The sequence below is a fragment of the Vanacampus margaritifer genome, chromosome 1, assembly GCF_051991255.1.
Source record: "Vanacampus margaritifer isolate UIUO_Vmar chromosome 1, RoL_Vmar_1.0, whole genome shotgun sequence".
In the NCBI taxonomy this organism is placed as follows: Eukaryota; Metazoa; Chordata; class Actinopteri; order Syngnathiformes; family Syngnathidae; genus Vanacampus; species Vanacampus margaritifer.
In genome coordinates, this window is record NC_135432.1 from 45,617,645 (window position 1) to 45,638,705 (window position 21,061).

Sequence of the window (21,061 nt, forward strand, 5' to 3'; positions counted from 1 at the left end):
ATGTTTTTTCTGCTCTGTGCAGCATTAGCAGCCTCTTCCTGTGCATGAGATGGAGCTCTGCCAGTGGTCCACGTTCCTCTTCACTAGGTGCCTTGTGCCGTCTCTTCAAGGCTATCAGTTCTTGCCTGATGTTGTGGATTTTGAGTGCCCTCTGGTTCTTTGTGTAAGGTTGTTCTAAAGTGGGGTGTTAGTCAATGTAATCATAAAGAACCGTGTCAGAACCAATGGACCTACTCAGTCTGTTAGCTGTTTGCTGGCGAATGACGGAAGCATTGATGTATGCCCATTTCGCTGATGAATGACGGAAACATTGACAGACGTCAATTTTACTGACGCACTACAGAGTACTTCCACTTCTCTCCCGCGACTGTGGCCAAGCCACTCTTTTTCTCATGCAGAAAAAGAGTAAATATATATTTAACAGGTATGCTAACTTCCTCACACACTATTTTCCAAGCCCTCTCTCTATTCTGGCTCTGTCCCAATACTAATAGATGGCTTTGCTCTAGAGCTCGGTTGACTATAGACCGCAATGGTAATGTTTTTTTTTTCTCTTGCTGTAAATTCCTCATTACTGTAGATTTAGATTATAACTGATCTCTGGGGAAAAACGGGGCAGAGAAAGTAAGACTTGTCTTCTTTCTGCTCTTTTTCATTCTATATCAAAGAATATTTGTTTTATATTATGATGTCTTTTTTCTTTTACAAATGAATGAAAATAAATGAATTAAATGAAATGCGTCTTTGGACTGTGCCTGGCCGGGCCCCATGGGTGCAACGGAGCCCACATCAAGTCCGAGTTCCAGAGGCGGGCCCTGGTGACCCCATGTAGGCAAGATAAAATTAAGTCCAAAGCTGTTGTGAATCATAGGAGGTCTTTGAGTCGTGCTCTGTCTAGTCCCTCACTTTGGACCAAATTGCCATAGGTGAACCTGCCAGGGGCATCATTAGGAGAGGCAATACCCCTCACCCACCAACAGGGGATATGGGTTAAATGTATGAAACCCCAAAAAACCTTGGAAGTTCAATTTTGGTTAGACAAATTATGTTTGTTTTTTTGTTTAGCGGTTGCTGTTTTACATATTGTGATCTGTGACGTGGGGTATAAGAGGATTTTTCAAATAGAATTATTGCGCAACATAGCAGTATTAGAATGGTGTCATTAAATGTCAATGGTATGAATAAACCAGTAAAAAGGGGGGAAGTATTCTCAAAATTAAGAAAGGAGGAGATGCAAGTAATTTTCTTGCAAGAAACACACCTTACATTGCAAGAACATGAAAATTTTAACAGATATGGGTACACAAACACATTTTATAGTTCATTTAAGCAGTGCCATAAGAGAGGGGTGGCTATATTAATAAAAAAAAAAAGTGAAATTTGAAATAAATAAATAAATAAATAAGAGAAGGGGAGTTGGTTACTACCTTAATCAATGTGTATGCTCCACCAGATAGTGATGAGATTTTTTTTGAGGAACTTTGTTGGTGTGATAGAAATTATGTAGCCAAATAGAAAGATATCGAAATGAAGAGGGAAGTGTCAACAGTTGAATGGATATTGGGATGAAGTTTGGAGAGAATTAAAGATGATAATTGGTTATGAAGTGCCTAAAATCGGTTTGGTGATGTATTTAGGTAATCTAGACCATGAAACTGTACAAGACATAGATATGTAATTAAAGTGCTGCTGGCAGCCAGCAAAAAAAAAACATAATGAGGGAATGGTGCAAAGTTGACCCCCTAACAAAAAAGCAATGGCTGGGAGTAGTAGAGGAATTATTTGACATGGAAAGATTCACTTACATACTGAGGGTCCAAGAAGGGAAGTTTGAATCAAAATGGGAAAAATGGTTTGGATATAAGAGACAAATGAATTACACCGCAAAGGTGGGGAAAATAAAGTAGATAATGACTGCATTATAAAATTATGCGATGCCCATATGTCACTGTTGCTTGCTTGCTTTTGTGTTTTTTTTCCTTGTTTGGAAAATATGGAGGTTCACATACAGGTGTTAGTATGAGAACGAGGTTATCTACATTTGGAAATGTTCGATGTGTGCAAATATTTCTTCAGGCACGTGTGGTATTGTAAATTGTGAAAAATGTCATTAAAGATTAGAGTGAAAAAAAAACACCACCACAATAAGGTGATGGCTCAAGGAGGTTTTTTCTTTGTCCCCCCCTCCTCTTTTTTAAAATTTATTTTAAACATAAATCAATTTAAAATGTTAATCATTAATTTCAACAACCCTAAAGACCACCTCTCAACTCAACTTTATTTATAGAGTGCTTTAAAACAACCACTGCAGCATGCAAATTGCTGTACATGGAGCAAACCAAAGGGGTCGGGTACACAATGAGTTGGGTGGCAGCCAAAGGCGGGGGCCATGGTGGTCCGACCCCCGGCTACTCAAGCTAGCTCTGGGGACATGGAATGTCACCTCTCTGGCAGGGAAGGAGCCCGAGCTGGTGTGCGAGGCTGAGAAGTTCCGACTAAATATAGTCGGACTCGCCTTCACACAGCTTGGGTTGAGGTACCAATTCTCTCGAGAGGGGCTGGACTCTCTTCCACTCTGGAGTTGCCCACGGTGAGAGGCGCAGAGCAGGTGTGGGCATACTCATTGCCCCCCGGCTAGGCGCCTGCACGTTGGGGTTTACCCCGGTGAACGAGAGGGTAGCCTCCCTTCGCCTTCGGGTGGGGGGACGGGTCCTGACTGTTGTTTGTGCTTATGCACAAGCAGCAGCTCAGAGTACCAACCCTTTCTGGAGTCTTTGGAGGGTGTGCTGGAGAGCGCTACCCCTGGGGACTCCCTCATTCTGCTGGGGGACTTCAACGCTCATGTGGATAATGACAGTGAGACCTGGAGGGGCGTAATTGGGAGGAATGGCCCCCCTGATCAGAACCGGAGCGGTGTTTTGTTATTGGACTTCTGTGCTCGCCACAGACTGACCATAACGAACACCATGTTCAAACACAAGGGTGTCCCCATATGTGCACTTGGCACCAGGACACCCTAGGCCACAGTTCGATGTTCGACTTGGTAGTCGTGTCATCAGATTTGCGGCCGCATATGTTGGATACTCGGGTTAGGAGAGGGCTGGAGCTGTCAACTGATCACTACCTGGTGGTGTGTTGGCTCTGATGGCGGGGTAAGATGCTGGTCCGACCAGGCAAAACCAAACGTATTGTGAGGGTCTGCTGGGAACATTTGACAGAATCCCATCAGAAAGAGTTTCAACGCCCACCTCCGGCAGAACTTCTCCCTTATCCCGAGGGAAGCAGGGGACATTGAGTCCGAGTGGACCATGTTCCGCGCTTCCATTGTTGAGGCGGCCGATGGGAGCTGCGGCTGTAAGGCTATGGAAAAAAAAACTTCCGGACGGCTTCTAAGAAATTCTGGTCCACCATCCGACGTCTTAGGAGAGGAATGCAGTGCGCCATTAACAATGTGTATAGTGGAGATGGGGTGCTGCTGACTTCGACTTGGGATGTCATGAATCGGTGGGGAGAATATTTCGAAGACCTCCTCAATTCCACCGACACGTCTTCCTTTGAGGATGCAGGGTACGGGGACTCTGAGGTAGGCTCCTCTATCTCTGGGGTCGAAGTCACTGAGGGATTACACTCCTCAGCCTCCCTGGTAAGGTCTATTCAGCGGTGCTGGAGAGGAGAGTCCGTCAGGAAGCTGAATCTCGGATTCAGGAGGAGCAGTGTGGTTTTTGTCTCTGCCGTGGAACAGTGGACCAGCTCTACACCCTCGGCAGGGTCCTCGAGGGTGCATGGGAGTTCACCCAACCAGTCCACATGTGCTTTTGACCGTGTCCTTCGGGGAGTCCTGAGGGGGTGCTTTGGGAGTACGGGGTACCGAGCACCCTGATACGGGCTGTTCGGTCCCTGTACGACCGATAACAGAGTTTGGTCCGCATTAGGTCAAATTCATTTCCAGTGAGGGTTGTAATCCGCCAAGGTTGTCCTGTCACCGGTTCTATTCATAACTCTCATGGACAGAATTTCTAGGTGCAGCCGAGGCGTTGAGGGGATCCAGTTTGGTGGCCCTTTTTGCAGATGATGTGGTGCTGTTGGCTTCTTCAAGCCGTGATGTCCAACTCTCACTGGAGCGGTTCGCGGCCGAGTGTGAAGCGGTTGGGATGAAAATCAGCACCTCCAAATCCGAGACCATGGCCCTCAGTCGGAAAAGGGTGGAGTGCCCTCTCCGGGTCAGGGATGAGATCCTGCCCTAAGTGGAGGAATTCAAGTATCTTGGGGTCTTGTTCACGAGTGAGGGTAGGTTGGAGCGGGAGATCGACAGGCGGATCGGTGCAGCGTCTGCAGTAATGCAGACTCTGTATCGGTCCGTTTTGGTAAAGAAGGAGCTGAGCCAAAAGGCAAAGCTTTCGATTTACCGGTCGATCTACATTCCTACCCTCACCTATGGTCACAAGTTGTGGGTCGTGACTGAAAGAACAAGATCCCGGATACAAGCGGCCGAAATGTGTTTCTTCCACAGGGTATCTGGGCTCTCCCTTAGAGATAGGATGAGAAGCTCGGTCTTCCGGGAGGGACTCAGTGTCGAGCCGCTACTTCTCCACGTTGAGAAGAACTAGTTGAGGTGGCTCGGGCATCTGGTTCGGATGCCTCTTGGACGCCTTCCGGGAGAGGTGTTCCGGGCATGTTCCACCGGCGAGAGGCCCCGGGGACGACCCAGGACACGCTGGAGAGACTATGTCTCTTTGCTGGCCTGGGTACGCCTTGGGATCCCGTCAGAGGAGCTGGCTGGGGAGAAGGAAGTCTGGGCTTCCCTGCTCCCGTGATCCAACCCCGGATAAGCAGTAGATGATGGATGGATGGATGGATGGACGGATAGATGGACAAGACAGTTAAAACAATGAATTAACATCATAAAAACAGTTAACACCACAAAACACTAAAACAATGCTGAGTTTCATGATTCAAAAGCCAAGAATAAAAAATGTGTTTTAAGATGATAGTGAGATGGGGATAGAGGGGTTTGCCTAACATTCAGCGGGATGTCATTCCAAAGACTGGGACTTGAAACGGAAAAGGCTCAGTCCATTCTGAGCCTCTGATTAATCCTTGGTACATCCAGTCTTGTCTGGTCAGCTGACCTGAGGCACCTTGCAGGTGTGTAGGGGATGGACAGCTCCAAAAGATAAGGTGGATCAAGAACATTTAAAGATTTGAAAACAAAATCTTAAAAATAATTCTAAAATTTACAGGGAGCCAGTAAAGATAAATAAAGAGAGGCCAGAATAAGAGTTATGTGCTTCCTCCAGCAGCATTTTGGACAAACTAGAGATAATGAGGCAGGACTGGCTGACTCCAAAATAAAGTTCATTACAGTAATCTAACCGAGATGTAACAAAGGCGTGGATTACTGTTTCTAAATGCAGTTGAGAAGGGAGAGGCTTAACTTTAGCCAGCTGCCTATTAAAAATTGGATGTAACAGCAGCACCAATTTGCCGGTTCTATTTAAAAATCACTGTCCGGTTTAAGATCAATGACTAATCAATGATTTGACACTATTTGTCGCAAGAGGCTTTTGGAACCCTAATTCTAGATACACAATTCACACCATCCACCTGAAATACCAACCAATTCTGAGTGCATGTCCACTCACCAACATTGAGAGGTAGTACACAGTAAGCAGAATCAGCAAGTGTCGGCTTGAACTCCAGTGCAGGTTTCTCTAGGCGAAGGATATGGGAGAAGATGTACTGGTGCAGGCGAATGATGAGGTCAAGCTCGGTGGTGGTGAGGTTAAAGCCCGACTTCTGTAGCTCGATAGAGATAGTCACCTCACCAGAGCGTGTATAGACCGGAAAATGGGGGATCTGTTGTGAGAGGATAAGAAAATCACATATATAATACATATAACAACGTAGGAAAGAGGAGGGAAATAGGCTTCTCATAGATAACGAGACGTGCAATTTCTGGAGAAATTGTGTGAGTAATGCTGTATGTAATGTAATGAAAGCTGCATACTAATATTTGAATACATGTGGAATGCTTTATTATAACAATGTCACTTGTGCAGTCATAATCCGAAATGAAACAGCGATTTGACCGTTCCGCAGTTCCACGGAAATTTGAAGTAGGTGACCAGGTGCTTGCACTGCCATTACCTGGTTCTTTGCTTTCGGCTCGTTTTTCTGGGCCTTTTCCTGTGCTAAAGGTGCTAAGTGACATTGGTTATGTTAACGAAAACTCCCGATAGGAAACAAAAGTCTGTCACAATGTTAAAAAAAGTACTATCCCCGTGAAGTACAGATACCTACTAGCCCTGTAGATGTGACTGTTGCTATAGTTGCCGTGTCTGATGACGGTTTGGAGAGTGTTTCTCCCAAATATGCGAGATTGCCAAATTCTGAAATGTTGAATGTTTTTCCAGATACTCTTGCACTTTTGGAGGCAAGCAAGAAGGTAGATTTACTATCCTTAGTTAAAGACTATACGTGTCTTTTCTCAGATGTTCCTACTCGTAGGACGGTCAGTAGTTTAGCTTTTGGGGGCAGGTGTCTTGTTCAAAAGGAGTCTTGTGAAAGACAGCAATCGTTATAACAGAGAGCCTTCTATATCCAAATAATGCTAAAGTGAAAATCAAGTTTAACTTCAGAAAATTAGGCAATATTAGCACTAAACAAATGCAAAAATGACATCAAAGCACAAAAACTTAATTGAAACAATGAAAGTACATTTATAGAACTAACAAGGTGCTTAGGGACTAAAATTAAAACATTCTCAATTCTAACATACTCGCGGTATGGGTTTAGCTGTCAGGATGCCGAAACATCGGGTGCTGTCCTCTGGTGGGTAAAGCTTTCTTCGGCGGAAGTTGAGCTCATCCGGGAGTGGCGTGGTGAGAACCATCCCAATTACATAAAGGTAGTAGGTATGCTCGGGGACAGCAAAACTGTCTTGCAGACACTCTGGTATCTGTAAATCATAGGGAAGGGACAGGGAATTTCCTCTAACATTCCAAAAACATGCATGGTAGGCTGATTGAATACTCTAAATTGTGTACTATTATGAATGGCTGTTTGTCTATTTGTGCCCTGCAATTGGCTGGCAACCAGCTGGGATAGACTCCAGCACGCCCGCAACCCTCGTGAGGATAAGCAGTTCGGAAAATGGGGGGGCGTTCTGGTGGGCCTGTCCCATTCTGCTGCGTTGGGCTGGGGGCGCGGGCCATGTTGAGGCGGGGGCCGCTCCGGGTTCCTGGGTTTGCTCTACGGCTGGTGGCCCCCAAGGGGCCCGGGGGTTGTGCCCTAGCGCTGCCGAGGCCTGGGGGGGTTGTGCTTGCCCTGTCCTGGCCGGGATCGACGGCTCCCCTCTTTAGTAGAGGTTTTTCATGCATGCCAGATCCACCAGACCAACATCTAATGAAATACCCACACAATCTGCTTCTTCCTCTGGTCGCTGAATCGGTGGAGGCTGATGTCTGTGGATCTCACTCTGCTTCATTTATCCTTCCTTCCTTTCTTTTAGTCTTTCCTTTGGTCTCTCTAATTTGTTGGAATTTATGTGCTTCTGGGGTTGGTGAAAGATTCTGGTTTGTAACCCTGTGTGTAGTAGGTGGTGTCTGGTCGGCGCTGGATTTCACTTTTCTTTGATTACTCCTCGGGTCTCCTGACAACTTCACGACTCTAGAAGGATTCTGAATAATTCGGTCTAGGTGGAGGGTATGGAATTTTTTATAGGTTTCAGGTGAATTAATGAGAACAAACTCGCACGCGCGCACGTGCGAACACACACACACACACACACACACACACACACTCACACTCACACACACACACACACACAAAAGAGAGCGCAATGATGAGGACATGTTTAATCGAATGAACAATACTAAAATCTCTCTCTCTCCCCCCCAAAAAATACAGAGCGTTCAGGGAGAACACTCGATAGTTTATTTGGGGGGACGTGGGAAGTGGTGCCTTGCACGAGCTTGACAAGGAGGCTGCAGTTACACTTCAGGCCAGAGGTGGCAGTCGCGAGTAAAAAAAAGCTGACAAGTTTCACAATGCACCTTTAACTCATTCACTACCAGCCATTTTCACTGAAGCAACCCCCTTTGCTCCTGGCTGTTTTACTGGATTTTGACTGATACGGCACGGTCCACAGAATATTCTGTTCTATTGTTATAAAACCATGGAAAATAAATATTAGAGTGTCTTCTTTCATCAATGTTTCCGTTTTGCAGCAATTAGCATTAGAATATAGCTAAGTTTCATCATTATTCACAAACCTGTTGGAAACACTGGGAAAAAGAGCTTGTTGCAACATGGCCTTGGCTGATCTCTTATACTCTGCTGCCACCTGCTATCCATTTTTTCAGATTAACTACCATTGCTTAAAACAACCTCTTCATGTCAGAAGCTGTATCAAAGCCAAAAACAGTAATTCCCTTACAGCTTTCGGGTAGCACTGGCGCCTCTTTGTGGAGCCAGGCCGGCCAGGAACGCTGGTTTCCTCCTCATCATGAAGGTCCAACTCTTCCTCATACTTTACAGTTTCCTTCCCGACTGGCATCAAATGATCATCCAGTTCACCTTGGAAAAACAGTAACAAAGTATAAGAAAGGGAATAACAAATAATACAAACTAATGCAAACCAAAACGAGGAGGAGTTTGTTAAAATAGGGCATCTGTAACAAGTAGGAACAATTTAAAGCTAATTATAAGTGGTCCACTTGCTGTTAGGTTTAACAAATGGCAAATGGCTCTGCCTTCGACTCGAGACGTTGTGAATCAGTGGGGAGAATACTTCGAAAACCTCCCCAATTCCACCGACAGCGACTATGGGGACTCTGAGGTGGGCTCTCCTATTTCTGGGGTCGAAGTCACTTAGGTAAAAGCTCAGCGGCCTAGTGGTAGAGTGTCCGCCCTGAGACTAAGAGGTTGTGGGTTCAATCCCCGACCGGGTAATACCAAAGACTATAAAAATGGGACCCATTTGGCTCCCTGATTGACACTCAGCATTAAGGATTGGAATTGGGGGATTAGATCACCAAATGATTCCCGAACGCGGCTCCTGCTGCCGCTCACCGTTCCCTTAGGGGATGGGTCAAATGTGGAGAAAGAATTTCGCCCCACTTGGGTGGGTGTGACAATCAGTGGTACTTTGGTACAGGGTTCTTGCAGGAATAACAAAGTTAAATTTCAGACCGTTTAAAGTGCTTTTTAGACCATTATAAGAAACATTTTAAGTCATAACGAGCTGATGCTTTACGGCTTTGACGTGTGACTTTAAAGCCTTCACGCCCAAAGTCCCCAACTTGATATTTGTTTTGCATAATTATATTTGTGTGTGTATGCGCTTGCGTGTACTTACTGTACCTATTTGGTGGAGTTTCTCACAACAAAGTAGTGCGACTGCCTTCTCTGCCAATCTGGAACAATTCATTTTTGGACCCTGTGAAGATAACATCTCTGAAAAATTAATGCGCTTGTTACAACATGATATTTTGTATACTTGTTCTGGGATGGGATAGTTTATTCCGCACCTTAACAGGCACTCTTAGTGGGGAATTGATGGGTAAATGAAGTGTAGACTGGAATCTTCTGTCTTGCGTCTCCATAGTTTTACACTTGGGAGCCAAGTGGGTAAAGGGGTCACTGGGCAGCCGAGCACAATACCTGGCCCATTTTAATGAAATGCTTTATTTTTAAAATGGCTGTTCGCATGGGTTCAATTTAAGAAACAATGCAATTACAGAAGCATACCTGTTAATGTGACCAATGGCTGTATTTATGGTGACCCGGGGACCTCCATCCTCCGATCGAAGCACATATGGAGGAAGGACGTTGTCATCGTCCAACACTTGCGCTCCTTCAAAATCACCAACCTCCACTGATTTGGAGCACTTGTTCCTCAAGATCTGCTTGAAAGAAAAAAAAAAATAATTAATTTATGAGGATGACACAGAAAGACAGACATTATTCTGCCCTTCAGAAGTTAACCATTTGAATTTGTGCAGCCTTAGCGCGCCCTTTAGTGGTGACTTTGTTCATTGTTTTGCTGAGTAAAAAAAGATAGAATTCCAATGTGGCAGCACACAACACCGACTCGTTTATGTGCTACGCGAACTGTTTCGTTGTTGCTTTGGACAAGAATTGTCCGTAAGTACATGTGATGTTAAGAAAATAACACTGTGTATTCACTTTAGTTATTTTAGGACAGTTATTAGAGATAAGAGACTGTTGAATGTGCAATGTAACTAGTTACTAGCATGAGAGTGTGTCGTGAATAGTTAGCTAATTAATACACATTGTTTGTTGTTTGTTACGACGACCCAAAGAGGGTAATGGTCAGAGGCCATTGTTGAAATAAACAGCCCAAAAGGAAAACGAAGTCTGGTTATTTGGAATGTCGTTAACTCGCTGTTTAGCTGGTGAAATCTAGAAGCTTCGGAGCGAGGACAGCATAGATATAATTATCGATACGCCTGTTAATGAAAGAAAAACTCAATACAGAAATTATTTGAATCTGATTATAATAATCTAATATTACTGTTGAAATGTGGTTAAACAGAATAATAAAAAAAAAACAACAACAATAAACTCTAAACAGGCATGGACAACAATGCTATCTTTAGCTTAATATTTTGTTACACAACCTTTTCATGCAATCACGTGCATTCAAATGATTTTTGTAATTTTCTGCTCATTTCAGCAGTTAATTTCACCCACTCTTTATGTCTCCCCACCATTTTCCATGATAGTTTGGAGAACGCATTTCGAATGCATTTTTGAGGAATTTTGTGGGTTTACAGCCGCAAGCCCCATAACCCCTGGGCGTTATTTGACCATTTTTTGGCTTTTTGTTGGTTCTGACCAAGCCATTTCAAAATAAAATAACGCCCAGGGGTTAACCCCCAATACATTTCAAATACATCCAAGTGTCAATTATATACAGTGTTGGCAATAACAACGTAAAAGTATAACTAACAGCGTTAATTTTGGAGTAACAGAGTAAGCTAATTAATTACTTTCCCCATTGGAGCAACTCTGTTTCTGTGTCTTGTTACCGTCAATGTAACATGTCACATTATGCAAGAAACACGCTGTAATTTCACCATCTGCGTTGTGTCACATTGCAACACCATAGCGTGTAAAAAAAAGTGACAGTTACTTTAAAGAAATAAAAACATTCTCAAAATCATTGCATCAAGTAAGAAAGATGGCAGGGAGGTCATTGTTTGTTGTGCGGTCCAGAGTCATGGGTTCATTATCTCTTTTACTGCCAAAAATGTCAATTGACGTTAACTCTTTGACTGCCCAAAACGTTAAATAACGTTTAGTAAAATCCTATGGAGGACTGCCAAAGACGTTAAAAGATGTTCACTATGTTTTTTTTGTTTTTTTTGGAAACGGGTGGAGGAAAGCCTTGGCCAGCTGTGCCGAAAGTATCAAGCAGATCTAGTTAGTATAATGCCTTTTTTTGGGCACTAGATGGTAGCGATGACTCTCTTTGGACAAGATTGGGTAGGCGTCAGTAAAAGACGTGAGGCGGAGCTAGATTGTTGAGGGGAGAATGGCTGAGAAAGCGAAAATGGCGACCGGTTGCAAGCAGCTCACGCTTGAGCATTTTTTTCAAAGACGAAAAGCATCGACCAATGCTAAAGAGCACATTGATGACGACGATGATGATGATGGTGACTCCGAGGTTGATGCCGAGGTTGGAAGCATTGACGCGGCGGCTATGATCACGTCATAAAGCCTCACCGGCTAGCGATGCTAATGCCGGAAAACGCGGAGCACAACCGACGACCGGTTGCAAGCAGCTCACGCTTGAGCATTTTTTTCAAAGACGAAAAGCATCGACCGATGCTAAAGAGCACATTGACGACAACAATGATGATGATGATGGTGACGCCGAGGTTGACAGCATTGACGCGGCGGCTATGATCACGTCATAAAGCCTCACCGGCTAGCGATGCTAACGCCGGAAAACGCGGAGAACAACCGAGCACTTCTACACAGGCGGACGTTCAATCGGACGATGAAGAGTACCCCGAGTCCAATGCATATTCATCGGAGGAGTGGGTACAGTCTGATCACGGAGAAGACACTGGTTCTGGACTACGATGCCACCATGAATGGAGTGGATAAGATGGATCAGAACATCTCTTACCACCCGGTATAGGAACTGAACGACATGAGGAAGCTAGACGTAACACCACCGTAATGTCACCGTATCATGATCCTGAGAGTAGACTTGATGGCAACATGGCCAAACACACACTGCAGTATATACTTGCTATTCCCCGGAAAAAAAGGCCGGCAAGAAAGTGTAGCGTCTCCACGCGAAGGGGCAATCGCAGTGAAACTAACTAACTTGTGCAAATTCTGCTACGTCCCCTTGCACACAGGGGAGTGTTACAAAAAGAAAAACTGTACTTGAAACATCCACGCAATTGTAAATAGTACCACGGTTGCCCACATTTGTAAATAGTTTGCCAAATTGTTTTGTCAAATTGTTACACTGTTGAATGTAAATAAACGTATTTTGCTATCAAAAAACACTTTTTCATTGTTGGTGGTAGTGTTTTACAGAAGTAAAGCCCTGTTTAGGTGTTTGTGGCATCATTCATGGAACAAAAAAAAAGGTGTCAAATTCACTAGAGTGCATGAAATAATATCGTTTCACAAAAAGCTTGATTTCTCCGTATTTTGTTTCAAAACAGAGCATTTGGGTGAAACTAACCATTTTCTATTGTTGATTACTGAAAAACTGAATAAGGTAGAAACAAACTTTTTTTTCTGATGAAAGATGAGAGTCCAATCTTTCATTTGGTAGTATGTGTGTATTTTTTTATTTGGTAGTTTTCTGTGGACCTTGAAAGATCAGTCAAAATGCTTAAATCGGCTGGCACCCACAGCATCCCTTTTCTGAAAATGTCTGGCAGTCAAAGAGTTAAGGACAGGCCCACTGTATACCGCCAATGACGTCAATTGATGTCAACTAAGTTCTATTTTTTTTTTTCTCAATGGGCATGGCAACGTCTTGTGCAAATACCCACTAACTATGGCCAGCAGATGGCAGCATTTTATCTCTTTTCAATGGGCTCCCAGGGTATCAAATTGCTGTCCTGCTCACCAATATTGGTAGCCATGAAGGTAAAGTACATAATGTGGAATATATTCTCAAAAAAAATGAATCAAGAAAAACATTTTAATTTTTTTATGGAGAACTTGTGTTTTGTCCGAAAGACCAAATTATTAAAAAACACGTAAAACATTAAACATTGGGCGGAAATAATAGAAAACTTAAAATGTGGTCTGTCACAGGTATTGGCACCCTTTCCTGTAAATCAGGATGGAAATGCCATTGTGACTCACATTTGGTAAATCACAAATGAGAGTTCCCTGTTTTAAATTGCCTGCGCTCAATTGACATGAAGTAACCAATGAATGATGGCTTTGATGTGTTAAAAAAAAGAAAAAGAAGCCACCTTTTATCCCCTTTCCCTTTGTCACAATCGTGTAAACAAAGGAGCTGTCTGAGGACATCAGAAGTGCGATAATTTGCTAACACAAGAACTCCAAAGGGTATAGAGCCATCTCCAAAGACTTTGGTAGCCCCGTTTCAGCAGTGCGTAATGCTATTAAGAAGTTTGACGAGCACGGAACTGTCAAGAATCTCCATGGGCGTGGGGGGGAAGAGAGAAATTGATGACAGAAGTCTTCGACGGTTGGTGCGAATGGTGGAAAAGAAACACCATGTTCCAAACATCCAAAGACCTGAAACCGAACCTGAAACAGTCTGGGATCATGGTTTCAAGAAGTACCATACGCCACACACTGAACCAAAAACAGGGCTTCATGGGTGATGACCATTCCTGAGACAGACATAAAAAAGAATGGCTAGTACACCTGGACAAACCACAATTTTGGGAAAATGTTCTGTGGACGGATGGAACAAAGTAGAGCTTTTCGGCGATGTACGCTAACGGTTTGTTTACAGACAGCGCAATGAAGCTTCCAAGGAAAAGAACACCCTCTCTACAGTTAAACATGGTGGAGGATCCATAATTCTGTGGTGCTGCTTTGCTACATTTGGTACTGGAGGCCTTAATCATATAACAGGAATCATGAAATCAGAGAATTATCAAGACATTCTAGCGGGACATGTCCTACAAAGTGTTAGACAACTTGGTTTGAATCAAAGGTCATGGGTCCTCCAGCACACATCCAAGAGCACAAAGCAATGGTTAAAAAGGGGAAAAAAATACTGTTTTAAAATGGCCAGCAATGACTCCTGATCTCAATCCGATTCAAAATCTTTGATATGAGCTGAAATGTGCCATTGGGAAAAGAAACATGCAAACATTCAAGAGCTTGAACAATTTGCAAAGGAAGAGTGGGGGGAAATACCAGCGGAGAAGTGCAAGAAGCTTAGGGATGGCTACAAGAAACGTTTGGAAGCTGTCATCACTGCCAAAGTGTGTGCAACCAAATATCAAAGAGGGGTGCCATTATTGCTGCACATGCTTTGTTTTCTATTTCTTCTTTGGAATTACATTAAATTGAAAAACAATTTCCTTTGTTGAATTACTTTGGACATCCAATTAAAAGGTCCTGCTGATATAAATTTGGTACATTTCCATTTATTTCTGAAGATATTGTAGAGATCATGCAAAAAAAAAATAAAGGGGTGCTGATAACAGTGAGCAGGACTGTACATGAAAACAGCAGATCTTAGGAAATAGAACGTTTTTAAGGATGATTTGAATGATCAAAGCGTTTGTCACATTAAATCCAATTCACAGAGCGTCACTCAACAAAAAATATTAGTCACTAAAAGTCACTGTTGTGTAGAAAGCGTATCTTTTCACAAAAAGCGTGTTTTCGCATTTTTTCCATTTTTGCCTGCTGTCATTCAAATTACACGTTTTCAAATGGTGATTACTAAAGAACATAAGGTAGAAACATACTTTTTTTCTAATGAAAGAATGGAATCTAATATTTCATATGGTTATCCATGTTTATGTAGTCAGAGCACACAATATTCTGTTTGCCTTTAAAGATGAGTAAAAATGCTCAAAATCGTCTGGCACTGTATGAGTTGTTTTTTGTATAACGTTTGGCAGTAAAAGAGTTAAGTGCAAAGCATTAAGTGAATTACATGTAAACAATCTTGCTCAACACATTCATGGTGCAGGCGGTAAAAGCAGTGATGAACTCTTTTGCTGACAAACGTCCAAAAAGACAACCCCTAGAGTGCCAACTGATTTTGAGCATTTTCACTCATCTTTCGTGGCAAACAGAATATTAATTACGTAAACATGGTGGATACCAAATGAAAGATTGGATTCCATTCTCTCAGTAGAAATAAAAAAGTATGATTCTATCTTATTCCGTTAACTCTTTGACTGCCAGACGTTTTCAGAAACGGGATGTCGCCAGTGCCAGCCGATTTAAGCATTTTGACTGATCTTTCGAGGTCCACAGAAAATGTTGTGTTTGGACTATGGAAACACACATACTACCAAATGAAAGATTGAACTCTCATCTTTCATCAGAAAAAATAAGTTTGTTTCTACCTTATTCCGTTCTTCAGTAATCAACAATAGAAAATGGTTAGTTTCACCGAAATGCTCTATTTTGAAACAAAAAAAACGGAGAAAAAGAGCTTTTTGTGAAACGATGTTATTTCATGCACTCTAATGAATTGTACACTTCTTTTTGTCCATGAATGATGCCACAAACACCTAAACAGTGCTTTACTTCTGTAAAACGCTTTCACCAACAATGAAAAAGTGTTTTTAGTTTGCAAAATACGTTTATTTCCATTCAACAGTGTAACAATTTGACAAAACAATTTCGCAAACTATTTACAAATGTGTGCAACTGTGGTACTACTTACAATTATGTGGATGTTTCAAATAAGTTTTTCTTTTTGTAACACTCTCCTGCGTGCAAGGAGAGGGAGCAAGGAGAAGGAGCAGGATTCGCACAACAGATTACTTTCACTTTCATTGTCCGTTTCGCGTGCAGACGTTACACTTTCTTGACGGCCTTTTTTCCCGGGGAATAAATAGCAAGTAGCAGACTGTACCCACTCCTCCGATGAATATGCATTGGACTCGGGGCACTCTTCGTTGTCCGATTGAACGTCCGCCTGAGCGTGCTCGTTTTCCGGTGTCAGCATCAGCTAGCCCGTGAACCTTTATGACGTCGTCATAGCCGCCGCGTCAACGCTTCCAACTTCGCCGTCAACCTCGGAGTCACCATCATCATCATCGATGATGATCATCGTCGTCATCAATGTGCTCTTTAGCGGTGAAAATTCCCAACTGTGAGCTGCTTGCAACATTGTCCGCTTCCTCCTCCATCTAGCTCCGCCTAACGTATTCTACTGCCGCGTCAATGCTTCCAACCACGGAGTCACCATCATCATCATCATCAATGATGATCATCGTTGGTCGATGCTTTTCGTCTTTGAAAAAAACGGCTCTAGCGTGAGCTGCTTGCAACCGCCATTATGGCTTCTTCAGCCATTGTCCCCTCAACACTCTAGCCCCGCCTCACGTCTTCTGCTGACGCCCACCCGATCTTGTCAAAAGAGAGTCATCGCTGCCCTCTAGGGGCCAAAAATAGTCATTAGGCTCACTAGACCTGCTTGAAACTTTCAGCACAGCTCCGCAAGGCTTCCCTGCACCCGTTTCAAAAAAAAAGAAAAAAAAAAAGGGTGGACGTCTTTTAACGTCTTTGGCGCTCCTCCGTAGGTTTTTGCAGGACGTCATTTAACGTCTTTGGCAGTAAAAGAGTTAATAATCAACATTTGGAAATAAGTAATTTGAGTGACACCAAAGTTATAATGGAAAAAAATAAGGAGAAAACAAGCTTTTTGTTACAAGACACATTTTCTGCATTAGTGACGCTCTATGAATTAGATTTAACAAATGCTTTGATCATTCACAACATCCTTGAAAACTTATTTCCTAAGGTCCGCCATCTTGTCATGTCATTTGATTCACGGGATACCATTGAAAAGTGAATTAATGCTGCCGTCTGCTGGCCATAGTTAATGGGTGTTTTTTCCCCCCAGCTCATTCATGAAACCAGAGTTGCGCTGCCCATTGAAGAAAAAAAAAAGGTAGTTAACGTCAATTAACGTTGATGGCGGTACTCGTTGGGATTTCCGTTAATGCAGGAAAAGAGTTGTTTAAGTATTAAGAGATTTTTCTGTGTCTGTTGCCAACTGGATTACTTTTTATAATAAGTAAATTGTAACTACAACCAAATACTTTTTTAGGGTAACGTGCCAAACATCTATTATATGTGAATATGAATTTTGGTGATGACTGGGTGTATTCAGACCTGCACTGTTTGGTCCACTTTAAACGGACCAGAGTTTGTTTCCCATGCACCTTTTGTGCAGGTCTGAATACACAAAAATGAATCCTGGTGCGGACCAAACAAGCGGGCCGAGACCCACTTTTTGAGGTGGTCTCGGTCCGCTTCCAAACACACTCGGTGCGGTTCGCTTCGCAGTCTGAATACAAACCATGGCTGATTTGCTCCAACTGCAGCACATGTGAGCCTTTTTTGGCTTAACAAGCCACCGTAGCCAAGCATCGCTGGCGGGAAATATTGCCCGGTTTTGAATATTGAGCTAAATTCATTCATAATCATCCGTATTCTTTTTAGCCACGCTAAGCATGTTATGGTCGGGGGGCGGGGCACGGGGAGCGCAACAGCTCTTTCTGGTTACTGCACACAATCAATGATGCAGTCCTATAATTAGAAACAGTGTCGCGCAACCTCCGTTGAATGAGCTGCTCTTGACGCTGGCAAATATTTTACATCTAATAACACCACAAACATGCTGAGCAGTAATGCAGCACGTTGAAATTTCCTGTTTTCCTCTATTTCCGGGTTTCATTATGGGTTCAGCTCTAGTCATTTTTGTCCAATGGGAGCACAGATCGTCACGCCGATCGATGTGATTACACAATATAGTCCCCTTGCAAAAATCTCAGTGTGAATATGAACCGCACCAAACAAAAAAAAATAAAAGTCCGCTTTTGGTCCGGACCAAACAAGCGAACTAAAATGACTTTTTTGGTCTGAATACACCCTTAGTTTTCTGACAGTCCCGTTTCACATCTACTCACGTGGTCAGGTCTCCAAGCTTCCGCTCTGATTATTTTATATTTCTATAATAATAATAATAATAATGATAATAATAACAATGCATTTTATTTTAATTGGCCTCTTTCTTGGCACTCAAGGAAACCGTGCAATATGTTAAATGACATTACATTTTAAAAAATAAATAAAAGTGGAATTAATTAAATTAATTAAAATTTAAACAACAGAAAGGGAAAGAGCAAAAAACCCATGTTGGGTTGAGTAGGCAGTTTAAAACAGGTCTGTTTTGAATTGCGATATTGAATTAGTGAAATACTCTCTTCCCGCCATTGTTCTGCCACTGTGTTATTGTTGCAAAGCTAGCATTTATTTTGTCATGAGTGGCAATTTGGAGAAAACAGGTGCAAACTACGCTAAATGAAGTGCAATTTATGGCTCTGTCAGCAGATGCAGTGCATTATTTTTGGATTTGGCCAAAGTGTGCAAAAACCGACCCGTCTACTTGAGATTCTACTAAAGGTAAGCCATTTAAAACTTAATAGAACTTTACTCGTCAAATAATTGAATGGTGGGCTTTAAGCTAAGCGCTAGGTCTTCTTAACTCTTTCACTGCCAGACGTTTTCAGAAACGGGATGTCGCCAGTGCCAGCCGATTTAAGCATTTTGACTGATCTTTCGAGGTCCACAGAAAATGTTGTGTTTGGACTATGGAAACACACATACTACCAAATGAAAGATTGATCTCTCATCTTTCATCAGAAAAAAAAGTTTGTTTCTACCTTATTCCGTTCTTCAGTAATCAACAATAGAAAATGGTTAGTTTCACCGAAATGCTCTGTTTTGAAACAAAAAGCGGAGAAAAAGAGCTTTTTGTGAAACGATGTTATTTCATGCACTCTAGTGAATTCTACACTTCTTTTTGTCCATGAATGATGCCACAAACACCTAAATAGTGCTTTACTTCTGTAATACACCACCACCAACAATGAAAAAGTGTTTTTGGATTGCAAAATACGTTTATTTCCATTCAACAGTGTAACAATTTGACAAAACAATTTCGCAAACTATTTACAAATGTGTGCAACTGTGGTACTATTTACAATTATGTTGATGTTTCAAATACAGTTTTTCTTTTTGTAACACTGCCCTGCGTGCAAGGAGAGGGAGCAGGATTTGCACAACAGATACGTTTCACTTCGATTGTCCGTTTCGCGTGCAGACGTTACACTTTCTTGACGGCCTTTTTTTCCGGGGAATAGCAAGTAGCAGACTGTACCCACTCCTCCGATGAATATGCATTGGACTCGGGGTACTCTTCGTCGTCCGATTGAACGTCCGCCTGAGCGTACTCGGTTGTGCTCCGCATTTTCCGGTGTTAGCATCGCTAGCCCGTGAACCTTTATGACGTCGTCATAGCCGCCGCGTCAGCGCTTCCAACTTCGGCGTCAACCTCGGAGTCACCATCATCATCATCGATGATGATCATCGTCGTCATCAATGTGCTCTTTAGCGTTGGTCAATGGCTTTCGTCTTTGAAAAAAATTCCCAAGTGTGAGCTGCTTGCAACCGCCATTGTTCGCTTCCTCAGCCATCTAGCTCCACCTCACGTCTTCTACTGCCGCGTCAATGCTTCCAACCTCGGAGTCATCATCATCATCATCGATGATGATCATCGTCGTCATCAATGTGCTCTTTAGCGTTGGTCGATGCTTTTCGTCTTTGAAAAAAACTGCTCGAGCGTGAGCTGCTTGCAAACCGTTCGCCATGTTCTCTTCCTTTCCCCAGCCATTTCCCCTCTAGCTCCACCTCACGTCTTCTACTGACACCTACCCAATCTTGTCAAAAGAGAGTCATTGCTGCCATCTAAGGGCCAAAAATAGTCCAGTCATTGCACCAGTCCAGTCAAGTCAAATTGTGGTTGTCTGCTCGCCTTTTTCCCCTATGTATCATTAAAGAACCATGCTTTGCACTTTTTCCTGTTTCGCTGCCTGTTTTCCTGCATTCGGGCCCTTAGCAAGGGGCTCGGCACCGCGTACTCCCAAAGCACCCCACACAGTACTCCCTTAGGGACACGGACAAACGCCTTCTCCAATTTTTTTCTTTTTGCGGACTCTGTATCGGTCCGTTGAGGTGAAGAAAGGCGAAGCTCTCGATTTACCGGTTGATCTACGCCATCCCTCATTCACTCCCATCTCTCATGAAACATTCTTCTTTTGAAATGCTTTTTTTCCAGGCCTTTACTGCATCTTCTTTCAGTTCTTGTTTGTTTCTTGAGGTTTCTCTCTTTAGTCTCTTCTTCAAGACTTGAAATGTATGCTCTTATCAGTTAATGTCCTGTAACTGACTTGGTCACTCTAAAATATTCCACTTTTCCCCCTGATGAAGTCCTTTGTCATGTCGGAAGTAGGCATGGGCAGTTATTGGATTTTGATGGCATGATCACCGTGGGCAAAAATATTGTGCTGTCACAGAATCACAGTATTAAAATCCGCACCAATCAGCCTGTCGATCTCCCACTCCATCCTGCCACGCCACCCTTTTCCAACTGAGGACCATGGTCTCGGATTTGGAGGTGCTGATCTTCATCCCAAACGCTTCACATTCGGCTGCGAACCGCTCCAGTGAGAGTTGGAGATCACGGCTTGATGAAGCCAACAGCACCACATCATCTGCAAAAAGCAGAGAAGCAATGCCGAGACCACCGAACTGGACCCCCTCAACGCCTTGGTTGTGCCTAGAAATTCTGTCCATAAAAGTTATGAACAGAATCGGTGATAAAGGGCAGCCGTGGCGAAGTCCAACCCTCACTGAAAACAAATCCGACTTAATGCCAGCAATGCGGACCAATCTCTGACACCGGTCGTACAGGGATCAAACTGCCCTTATCAAGGGGCTCGGCACCCCGTACTCCCAAAGCACCCCCCACAGGACTCCC

The 21,061-nt window shown here is 43.2% G+C and overlaps 1 protein-coding gene across 6 annotated transcripts in view; it reads right to left on the reverse strand.

Annotated features, from left to right (window-relative positions):
- The window catches only part of dicer1 (dicer 1, ribonuclease type III), a 167,088-nt gene that overhangs the window by 77,105 nt on the left and 68,922 nt on the right, over positions 1 to 21,061 (reverse strand). For 5 of the 6 annotated variants that reach the window (XM_077558777.1, XM_077557977.1, XM_077559575.1 and 2 more), the window contains 6 exons: positions 9,751 to 9,905; positions 9,531 to 9,663; positions 9,364 to 9,439; positions 8,438 to 8,577; positions 6,779 to 6,958; positions 5,643 to 5,856 (listed from right to left, as the gene is read on the reverse strand). In XM_077558777.1, the coding sequence (XP_077414903.1) occupies positions 5,643 to 5,856; positions 6,779 to 6,958; positions 8,438 to 8,577; positions 9,364 to 9,439; positions 9,531 to 9,663; positions 9,751 to 9,905 (898 nt within the window). The remainder of the gene's footprint in view (positions 1 to 5,642; positions 5,857 to 6,778; positions 6,959 to 8,437; positions 8,578 to 9,363; positions 9,440 to 9,530; positions 9,664 to 9,750; positions 9,906 to 21,061) is intronic. The other variant, XM_077559962.1, reaches the window with a different exon arrangement.